The sequence below is a fragment of the Clinocottus analis genome, unplaced genomic scaffold (assembly GCF_023055335.1).
Source record: "Clinocottus analis isolate CAN_PGR_092001 unplaced genomic scaffold, fCliAna1.0.p SCAF_5, whole genome shotgun sequence".
In the NCBI taxonomy this organism is placed as follows: domain Eukaryota; kingdom Metazoa; phylum Chordata; class Actinopteri; order Perciformes; family Cottidae; genus Clinocottus; species Clinocottus analis.
The window spans coordinates 8,039,923-8,051,524 of record NW_027176207.1 but is presented as its reverse complement, the minus strand read 5'-3'; the positions used below and the strand labels follow the sequence as shown (position 1 = coordinate 8,051,524).

Below are 11,602 nucleotides of genomic sequence, written 5' to 3'. Positions count from 1 at the left end.
CAATTTTAGGTTGGTAGTCTGTAGTCACAAGTTTAGAAATCTCTGGTTGAATATTTATGTCTATCTAATATCTACTTTTTCACAGCTATTCAAACTTTCAAAAAAGCATAACCAAAGCAGAGCTTTGATTGGTTAAACTGACACAGTTGATGATGTCATGACATCGTCATCATCACTATAAAAACGGCATGATGTAATGGAGGTAGATTCATTCTTCAGATTTGTTCCACAGACAAATGAAAGTCAAATGAAGTCCAAATCCAGAATATGTGAGTATCCTGTCTTGATCTTTTTGTAAACAGAGTTGAATGTATTTCTGAAATGTTTTTATTTATTGTGAGACTGCCTATATATTTACTGACTGAAATGTGTTGGACCAGCGTGCTCATTTAAGATATCATTTGACACTATCAATCCGAACAGTATTTAAGATTCATCTAATGTTGATCAAGGATCAGTGAGATGTGATTATGTGCCTATGCGCCTTTCCAGATGCCGCGTGAAGCTGTGGTCATGAATAACATAACAGAAGTCACCCAGGTTGTGTTGTTTCAGACGCCACTCAAAGTTCTTCTGTCGATGCTGCCATGTCTTCTCTTCCTGTATGTAAACACCGTCATGCTGTTTGCCTTGCTGAGGAAGCCTCTCCTCCTGGAGTCTCCCCGTTATATTCTGTTTGGTCATTTGCTCCTCGCTGACTCTCTGCAGCTTCTTTTGACAATGTTGCTGTACATCTTTGCCGTGACCATGATCAGAATGATCAGCTTTGTTTGTATTATTATCACATTGCTCGCACGCATCACTGTTAAAATATCTCCCCTCAACCTCGCCGTGATGTCTTTGGAGAGGTATGTTGCCGTTTGTTTTCCACTGAGGCATGCCAATATTGTCACCATCAGGATGACAAGAGTGGCCATTGCTGTTATGTGGACAGTTGCCTCTTTGGACTTGTTCACGCTGCTCTTTCTACTTATCAATATAGAGAATACAGGCTTCACTGCACTAAAGATCTGCCACAAACATGTCTTCCAGCTGCAAATGTATACAACTGTAAACAAGGGCTTTACCATTGCATGTTTTGTATTAGTGTGCATGGTCACAATCTACACATACATTGCTGTCATGATTACTGTGAAGTCAGCCTCTTCCACTGTCCGTAACTCCAGTAAGCCCCATAAGACAATGCTGTTGCATCTGATCCAGGTGTGTCTGTGTCTCACCTCCACCCTCTTTAATATGATCAACTCCATCAGCTTGTGGAACATAAATCCAGCTTTGGCCGTTCACATACAGTATGTTCTCTTTTTAGGTCTTATCATTTTCCCGAAGTGTCTGAGCCCACTCATATATGGCCTCAGAGATCGCGCCTTCAGACATGTCTTCGAATACTATTTCACTTTTGGCCTTAAAACCCCTGTCAAGACATTTCCCATGTCTTGATTTCAAATACAGTAATTGTGTTGTGATTTTTAGTTTTCTGTTGCATAGAAATTATAGTTGTAGTATTTTGTGTGATTGACAAAGTGTATAATCAATTGTGTAAAATTCAGCTTAGTGTGGTTAAAATCCTTCTCTTAATTAATTTCTCAAAGAGCTGTAAAGTCTAAAATCATGTCTATGAACCATATGTATTTTTGTGGTGGGCTGGAAATGTATTGATTACAAAGAAACGAAGTGCAGCAGCTTTTCAATCACTTCTTCTCATCAAGAGACATTACATTTCATACAAGTCAATGTCACCATCAATACTCCTTTACAAGTGAAAGTTGTATGATTAAACACATTAATCACATGTGTACACACGCTCACAGAGATTTTATTGCTGTAATAAATGATGATACATTGTTGTGTTAAATATAGTTATGTTTATAATATGTTATAATATGTTTATAATTTAACGACACACACATTGTGTATCAGTGATAGTGCTATGTAAAAATCTAACAAAATGTGTCTCATAACCTTCTTTATAGGTTGTGTTATTGACGTTTTACAAGCAAAATGTAGTAAAAATCTAAAAAAAATCTATTATTCAAACTGATTAATGTTTATTCATAATTTATTTGAAGGTGAATGTTCATGCTGAAAACTCCATGAAAAGCAAACCTAGAGTTATTTCATCATGCATTCGTCATCTATGGAAAAAATGAAAACATTGTAAAGTATGTTGTTGTCATTAAACACAAAAAGACACAGTCATAAATATAAAAGAGATAGATAATACTAATTTATTATCTATCTCTTTTATATTTATTATTTTTGATTGATGAAAAGACCAAATGCTTTTTCTATAAATCAATGTATACCCATCACTCTGGATAAGTATTTTTAAATAAAAATATCAATAGAGTACAGCACTCATGAGCTCACAGCATTGTGAGCTTATGAGATTTGCACATAGCCGTAAAATAATGAGCTAGAATGTAAATAAATGTCAGCCGGATCGAACATGAGGACTTTTAAATGATCGGCAAAGAAATCAACTGGACAAGAATAAAGTTGACTTTCTAAAATCTAATTGGTAGAAAAGTGACATAAAGGGAGGTAATAATTCAGACTTATGGAGTCTGATCTGGAGGAAATGTTGAATTTGTTGCGTAAAGAATTGTATTCTTGAGCAAACAATAAACGGCTCCCTGCTGTTTACCAGAAATCTGAATCCTGTCTCTCCATCTTCAATAATGATTACCTACATGTTAGATCATATTTAGAAATATTTTTTCAGTTTTTAGGGGGAGTTTGTCCTGATCCCGTGTGAGGTCCCGGAACAGGGATGTCATATGTGTACAGATTGTAAAGCCCTCTGAGGCCGATTTGGGATTATTGGCTATGCAAAATAAACTACATTGAATTGAATTGGATGACAATAGTTCACGTGTTTCATCTTGTACAAAACATTGACACCAAATATGTTTCTTCAGATCTTAAAAGCGTGCATCTGAATGTGCATGTAAAGAGTTCATTCATTCAGCCAGCAGATGTCACTTTTGGTTTGTAAATAGTTTAACAGCAAACTGGGGCTTTAACTGCAGCCTTTTACTTTCCTCTTTAATAAGTCAGCATATGGCACCTGAGAACTGTGAAAAAATAGGAATGTTCACTCGGCCAACTTGTGATATTATTGCTGAAATTCCTGTTCTATCCTCTTTCTCACAGTCCCAATGGACGCTTGTGTAGGAGAAAGGATAGACAGAAAGCAGAGAGAGACCAATTTATGTGGGCAAACAGGGAGGGAGGCGCAGACCCATAGAATAAAAGAAGCGTCTGGGCGGGAGGTGGACTAATTTAACCGATCTTTACTCCGCCACAATCCTGAAGCCCCCTCAATACCTCTCTCGCCTTCGTGAAAGAGCACTTGAAGGGTTGAAAAACATTCCAGAGAGAGAAAGTACCTTGTGACAGAGAGAGCAGCTTTAGTTTGCAAGAGCAGAAGAAAAAGGTTGTTATCATGATCACAAAATTCTTCATATCTTCAACTGAGAAAGTAGATTCTGTGGCTTTTGGTTTCACAAAGGCTAGTTTAATTACCACGGCCTCAGTTTTTACTTTTAGTCACACGCAGGTCACTACCACTTGTGGTGTTTCCATACTATGCCAGAAAGCATATCGCTGTCTTTGCTAAATAACTGAGATGTGATCTAAAGGAAAAGCCCAAAGAATGATTTCAACAACCCTTTTCGGCAATGTCTATTGTGTACTTTTGGGCGACATATAAGCCCCAAAAACAACTGTATTAAATTATAAAAAATGTTTTTACAAAATAATGACAGTGACAAAACCAGCTTTTTAAAGAGTCTGTGGAAACTTTGCACAGTAGATTGGGATCAATTACCAAGAATCCATAAACAACATGATGTAAACTAGTGCAGTAGCCTGCACACTATACTATGGTTAAATAAGTATTGATTGTGTGAAGAATGGGGTGTTTATTTTGAGAGTGTATCAGAGAAGAACTCAGTGAAGTCAGTTTCCTTTTTTCTGCTCTATTCCTCATGCTATATATGCATAAAAGGTGATTGACATGTACACCTCAATATAATGCACCCCTGCACAATAACACCATAGCCTAAGAAATTGTTCAATTATTGCATTGATCCTGTTGTTTCGCAAATGGCTCTAAATTCCTAACTTAAACCCTTAATGATTACAAAGCATTTGACTGTTTATTGATTTGGCAAGACCTAGCAATTTTAGTGAAAAATCGATGTTCCATTTAAAAGAACAAGCTGCTGGTGATAGAAAAAGGAAATATGAAACAAAGAGTGATTAACATTAAGTTTGGGTCACCATCAGCTAAATCATGTCAAATCGGAAAGTCTACTGCTCCCAAAGGACGGGTTGTGGAAACGTCACTGAGAAACTTTAGAATGAACACATTGTAATATGGCTGTGATTTCAGAAGAAACTCTTAAATTGAATTAGTCTGCACTCTCTCTCTCTCTCTCTCTCTCTCTCTCTCTCTCATCATACATTCTTTGCCACAGCAACATATAGCTTTCATGTTGATGCATTGCACTCAAGGCAAAATATTCTGACTGAACTTAAGAACAATGGGAATATTCAATGCACTCATTTCACCCACTTCAAGATAGATAAAAAAAAAAGAGAAAAGAAATAGACATGCTTGCGTGCACACTCACACACACATGCGTTTGCACTATAGAGTTGCAGATGAACGGAATGGTGGGAGAGTAATTGTGTCCCTAGCAGCTCTTCAGAAGACAGCAATGAGACTCAAATTAAAGCACTGACCTGGTTAGCGTTCTGTCAGCAGAAGAGGGAGCTGCCCCCCACACCCACGCATTACCTTGCAAAGATTAACTTGTTGACTGATTAAATGAGCAGCAACTACACATGTCAGAATGGGCCGTACCTATGTAGCCATGACAGATCATCAAGAGTACTTGTTTCGATTTTCATCTGCCTTTAACTGTCACAAATCAAGTCCAGGGAGAAAATCAGGCCATAATAATTTTTGGTTTACAAGTGTCACAGTAAATCACTAAATATATGGAGAAATGAGTGACAGGATAGGACATTCTAAATATCTAGCACCACAAACTCCTGAATAATAGAATTTATATATATATATATATATATATATATATATATATATATATATATATATATATATATATATATATATATATATTCAACCTAAATGATTGACAGGCTCCTTTTACAAGCTCTCAGGGTTTTTTTTTTCATCACACGTGCATCTTCTTATGATATTGTATTTTTAGTAATTTTGTTTTATTCATCATATGCACATATAATAAAAAAACTCGGAACTACTGGCAGAGCTTTTTACTGCAGACATTTTGACTTGTCTAAGAAGGACTAACACTGGTGGAAGTAAAAACATAAACAATGAGTTCATAGTGTCTCAGGAGGCCATTCTAGTGAACCATCAATGCACCAGGGCCATGCAACTAGCTAAACTGAATGAGACGGAGCAAACATCAATGGGAAACATCTCCCATTGACGTTTGTTGCTAAAGCACCACCTATAGGCAACATCCTATACATATTCGAAAGAACACTCAAGAGTTGATAAGGAGCCTATTTGATCTAATTATGGTTTCTTATGTATAATGCATTCAAGTAAGAATGCTGGCTACTTGTTTCTGCAGAAAATCTATTGTGAGCCCAATTTTGAAAACGTTGGATAAAAATTGTGGTGAAACATATGTTACTGTTCCAAATGGAGAGAAAATGGCGTGGTCTACAAATCATTTGTTGTTGGAAGATTTCAATGGGTTGGAGTCAATAACTCTATCTTCAAAGTGCAATAATTCTTAAAAGAAAACGTTGCTTTTGAAAAATTGCATTAGCTCAAACTAAATTGTTCCTCTTGATTAAGTGGTCTAACTTTGCAACTTATTTAATTGGAATCTGTTCAATAATGTCAAGACCTGACCTACTGCTTACTGACAGACAGAGAAACAAATAAAACAGATCGATTTTATGACATTGGTAAAGCTATGTAGCCGAGATGTATTTTCAGTGAGTTACTGTCAGAGACGGAGAACAATAAAGTGATTTGAGCGATCAATGTATGTCAGTTATCAACAGAGGTGACGTAATGTGTATTCTAATGGCTCATTCCTCCAGGGGGGATGTTGCTGTAGGATCTCGACAAATGAGCGGTTACTTCTCGTTGTCAGGTGAGCTCCCGCTCCCCCCGCTCCGCGCTGACTAGATGGTACAGTCCACTTGCCGTTCGGAGTTGTTGCTGAGGAGGTTCCACTGTTCAACACATACCGTTAAATTGGCATGCAGCCGACGCCTGGGTCCTGGAGCAGAGACTGCACTGGTTGTGTAAAATGTTACCGTCTCATCAGCGGAGTTTCCTCGGACAGCAGGGCAAGGTCGCGTTATTTCACCTTTTATGCAGTATCACAGGTGAGTCTCGATTTTTTTCTACGGCAGTTCTACTTGTCCTCCGAACGTTACACAGAAGTTTTGTGAACGAGCGGAATGTCTCGTGCATCGTGCTGAAATCTCGGCGAACGAGTCGGCTGAACGCGCGTGGACCTTGCGTTTCAAGTGCGGGTCATTTTTAAGTTGCCTGTGAAGCAAGTTGAGCAGGTGCCATTGTAACCACAGGGAAGTTGGTTACTTGTTCAGCTAGCTCGCAGCCACCGCCGCGGGTGATGGTGCGACCATATAAACCCCCGAGGAACACTGGCAATGGTATTAAACTATCTACTCCGTTACCCAACCTACACTTGGGTCATTGCGGATTCACTGGCAGCCATATTAACTTCAGAAACATTTGATATTAAAGTAACAATGGTGCTATGGTATGTGTCAGGCCAGGTGCTTTTGCAAAATGTTGATGAACTGACATTAGTGTCATATGAGAAGACAATGCTGAATCGTCAGCACCTCCCAGACTGAGGATGAGGGTCAGCCACCATGTGAATGCAGTGGAGCTCATTATGGTTTAATTAAGGGCTGAACAATTTACTAACTCAACCCTGAAACACGCCAACTTAGTGCACAGTGCTGTGGTCCTACTGTAGAAACTCAAAAAGCAAGGGGACAACAGTTAAGCCCCAACTCTGTCTTAACTGTCCTTATCTACTCTCAAGTTAGCTTAGTCTAAAAGAAACTAATTGACATGCATGCTGAATGTGGCAATGTGTGATTAGGATGTATTGCCCTCAGGCTTTTATTCCAACTACCCTTCCTCCACAAAAAGAAACACAAGTTTGATGTTAAACAGTGATGCCGTAAACCAGCCGAAAAATCCTGAAGGGGGGGATACCACATTTAAACTTTGCCGTGCTCAGAGGACACTCACGAGTTCAGTGTCCTGCCTTTGCAGGTGGGTATAGATGTTTTATGTTGCAGTGGTCTTCCCTTGAACTTGGGCAACTGGAAAGTGTGCAGAGAAAAATACAGATTTTAGGCATAACAAACATGTTTAAGACCATTTCATAAAATACTTGTAAAACCAGTTTAATTTGGACATTTTGGGAGTTTCTCATTTTATTTTTAGACGTCAGGTGTTGATTCGTTAATTGTTATATGAGAAGACTGTTGATTTGGCCTTTTTCATGTCATATAAATGATTACTGTTCCAATACTTTTCGTCACTCCCCTTTGCAGTCGGCTAGAAATGTGTAAGATGTGCAGATTGATCAAGTCAGTTTTAAAAACGTGTGCAAAAAGTTGATTTTAAAGTCCGATAAGCCACGCTGTTGAACTAGCATTAGACCCTTTTTGTCCTGCTTTGCACAGCTGACTCTTCCACCATCTCCATTTATGTTCATATTTCCACTTTCAACAAACCTTACTGCCCTCTGGCAAGATACACATATTAATAAACTTGCTGCCACATAAGTGGTGCATGTGAAGGTAATATTGACTAAAGTGAGAACGAGCACCAGGGTGTCCCCCAGGGATCATTGTGTCCTTGATGTCAGTGTGAGTGTGTGTGTGTGTGTGTGTGTGTGTGAGAGAGATAGAGAGTGAATGAGACGCATTGTGTTGCAATTGCAAACTGAAAGTATCTACAGCGTCTCTTCTCTTTGAGAATCTGAGGACGCAAGAACATGACGTTTCTTTCCTTTGTCTCTGTAAAAAAAAAGAGTGGAAACGGTCATATTGCTTTGTCAAGATAGGCTGCGTATATGATCAGATAGACTTAGCCCTTATTCTCATCACTTTTTTATTCCAAGTTGGAGAAAACGAGGGCAGGCTTATGTAAGGTTGTCGTCATGTCACAATAAAAAATTAATACGGTCGCCATACCTCTACCATTACATATTCAGTGCAGGAAAATGCTGCTTTCTTTCCTCTTACTCTGCTGTTTTTTTTGCCATCTAGCCTTATGATGAATGCATAAGTGGTAAATAAGTTAACTACTTAAGGCAAAGGCTCACAGTATCTGTCGTTTGGGTGCGTGTAAATACAAACAAATAAGTTCTTAGTTTCTTAATCAGAAGGAAAATGCATGTATTATACTTTTATTCAAAAGTCTTTACTGTGTCCCGATTTCCACTTGCGGTGTTTATAAGATACATTGTTTTCCCAATACATTTTCTTTAAGGACCCCCTTAATGGAGCATGTGGTGATGTGCACTGAAGTGCCAGTTATTTAAATGTGTTTTTAGTGCTCTGCCTCCTTAATCATTTGCAAGGAGGATTCTCTGTTTTGACTGACATGCTAATTATCTTCAGCAACTAAACAATATTAAACATTGGCATGGGACTATTGCTTTACATTCAGAACACTGTAATAACTCCTTGAATGAAGTTGTAATTCTAAACTTTGTGGTATGGGAATATTCTCCAGGAAGTAAAGCCTCCATATCTTTTAGCATGGCTGTTTAACTGAGGGCTTAATCCAACTATTAAGTCATCATTTAAACTAGATTCTCATTGGCCCGGCCACCACAAGGTGAAGCCTTGTCTTAGTTTGGTTTGACAGACTGGTTTCACATGGCGGCCAGCACAGCTCTGCAAGCAACTTAAAAACTGTTACTAATATGTAGGTAACACTTTTGCTGTTTTGTTGCGCAGACAATGATTAATTTATGTAAATAACTAAGTTGAAGTAATGGGATCTAACCCCATTATGTTTTTTTAACCCAGATTTCTCACTCAATTTATATTTAATGACGCAGGTAATAAAGCATCTTGTTTTAGTTTTCATTTGTTTCAATCTGTTGTCTATAAAAATGTTTTATATTATATTTTATGTTTGTTGTAAGTCCTGCTGGGTATAAGACCATTTGAGGATACTGAATTAGATTCACCAGTGAAAATGAAAGCTCATCAAATTGTACAAACCTTGGATTGTCTTTTGGATTAAAGGATAGCCATTAAAAGATATCCCCCCTTTTCTTTTTTTTCTTTCAATGGCCATGATGGGGAACAATACACTCGAGGGTATCATTCAAAGTTGCAGTCTTTTAATTACAGAACCTGAACTGGCTGGATGGTTTGCTCCAGAGAACCATCTAAGAAGCCACAATCAGAAACCATCCATCCATTGGAAAATGATTGTCACTTTAAAAAAAAGTCACAGGTGATTTTGAATGAATCATCGGTCAATCAAACTCTAAAGCGATTCAGGAGAAGAGCAAAACTGGGAAAAGCCTTCAGTGGTGTCTGTTGATCTTCTTTCAGTGAAGAAATACTATGCAGCTCTGATATAACTGATGCTATTTCAGCATGTACGCTCACCCCTTCGGGGGCCAACATTGTTTTGAGTGACTAGTCCCCTCTCTGTTCTGTGTCTTACCGAACACAAACACATTACTTGGATTTTTGGGTAACGTGTGATCCCGCGACTATTGTGAATCCAGCGGCCAGGCAAGGTAACGCCCTTTGTGTTTCTCTGTAACGCCAGTAACACTGTGAAACGAAGGGAATTATGCATTAAAAACAGCAACTTTAATACGCTCTTGATTTGACTAGCACAGACTGCTGAACTCTCATATTAGGATTTTGTTCCCATCACTTCTATTGAAAGCACATCAAGAGTCCTATTTTGGCAAATGAAAGGTATTTTTATTTGTCATTATACAACAGGGTTGCACAACCAAATTCAAATTGTAGTTAAATTTTGCTTCATGGGAGGGTGGGGAAGGATACCAAACTATATATCGCAAGAAAAAGTGTGCGTATATATATTTTTGGGTGCGACTTGAAATCCATGCATAGCCCTAAATGGCATACAAATTCAGGAATAGTGCATCATTAGCTGAACATCTCCCCACTGTTGCTATGATTTTGGCTGCTCTTTCTCTGTATGAGCCATACGATGACTTATTATACCTCCTCTGCAAAAAATATGTCATAACGTTTTGGTTTCCACAATTTAACATTTGGCTTTTATTTTAGATATTTACAGCCAGCCCTACCTGTGCTGAAAGTGTTAAAGTTAGCCATCAATCATATTCTACGACTGGATTCATAATTATTTACAATATTGATTCTTCCAATTTGAAAAAATAGATGCATTCAATTTAAATTACAGTGTTGAAACTTCGTTCTTATCTCAGAACTGAAAAAAAATAAACATTTGAGAGGGAAATATCCTTTATAAAGTACTAATATTTGAAGACATTGCCTTTTTTTAGAGGAGATTGGCCACAGACGGAGCTGTTTTTGGCCAAACAACAATTGAGTATTTGGAGTCAGTTGCCAAGCAGCGCAGAAGGTTATGGTTTGTGATAATATTTTCCTGCTGGCATCTTTTTACAATTGGTTCTGTGGTTGAGGGCTTTGGCAGTCCAGCAGTGCTATATTGTCTTTTCTAAACCAGTAAGGTAATTCCTTTGTTTTTGGTCATTGTAATCGTCGTGATACATTTCCTCTCATTTGTGGTTTCATAGATGATTTTGCTCTTGCCTCTTCTCACTCAAAGCCATCTTTTTCTTCTCTCATCGATGATGTCATTGTCGTGTTTGCATATCTCTTCCCTTTTTTTTCTTTTTCTGCCGGTCTCAGTCTGTTCTCTTTATCTCCCTCTGACTTTCCTCAACACGACGTTGAGCTCTCGGCTTTGGATAAATGCCACATTTCTGACATTTGCAGGTGAATGAGTGCACGGGGTAGTTATATTTGGACAAAGGACATACAGACTGCTTGCTTTTAATTCCCAAATTCAGGTCAGGAGAAGAAAAGCTATAGACGAAACAAATTCATCAATGGATTCCTCAGTCAGATGTGTATTATTTGTTGAAAAGCCCGACGCCTGCTGTGGTGGTATCAGGCTTTGATTCCGGTCTCATACCCACAGATGTCAGATGGTACTGAACTTAGTTTTAACGAGTCCGACTCACGTCAGAAGTAACCCTGAAGATACTGTCCTCTCTTACTGATGCGGTCATATTACTCAAGATTATTTGGTCGTTATTTGATTGAAGACCCTTTTGTCTGACTTTTTTTTTTTTTAAATTGAACATGAGTAGAATAAAGCAAAATGAACCACACGAGTTAATTGTCTGCCATATCATTTACAGGCAAAAATATTTATCATATTTATTTTTAGAGTAATCAATTGATCATTTGTCTTGAAATGTCCAAAAAAACAAGTTCTGAGAGACCAAAGGGACATTTTTAGATGTGTTAAGTTTTACCT

At 38.1% G+C, this 11,602-nt stretch overlaps 2 protein-coding genes across 3 annotated transcripts in view; both read left to right on the top strand.

Moving 5' to 3' along the window:
* Positions 1-492: 492 nt before the first annotated feature.
* On the top strand, positions 493-1,440 carry LOC137802329 (odorant receptor 131-2-like). Its single transcript, XM_068600127.1, has one exon. The coding sequence runs from the start codon at positions 493-495 to the stop codon at positions 1,438-1,440; it is 948 nt and encodes a 315-aa protein (XP_068456228.1).
* Positions 1,441-6,255: 4,815 nt separating this feature from the next.
* nectin3b (nectin cell adhesion molecule 3b) overlaps positions 6,256-11,602 on the top strand; it is a 23,228-nt gene continuing 17,881 nt past the window's right edge. For both annotated transcript variants that reach the window (XM_068600262.1, XM_068600261.1), the window contains exon 1: positions 6,256-6,405. In XM_068600262.1, coding sequence (XP_068456363.1) covers positions 6,327-6,405 — 79 coding nt within the window. In that variant the 5' untranslated portion in view covers positions 6,256-6,326. The remainder of the gene's footprint in view (positions 6,406-11,602) is intronic.

Bases quoted from the DNA above. Each gene is read 5' to 3' on its own strand.
- LOC137802329 (XM_068600127.1), top strand. From the start codon at position 493: ATGCCGCGTGAAGCTGTGGTCATGAATAACATAACAGAAGTCACCCAG.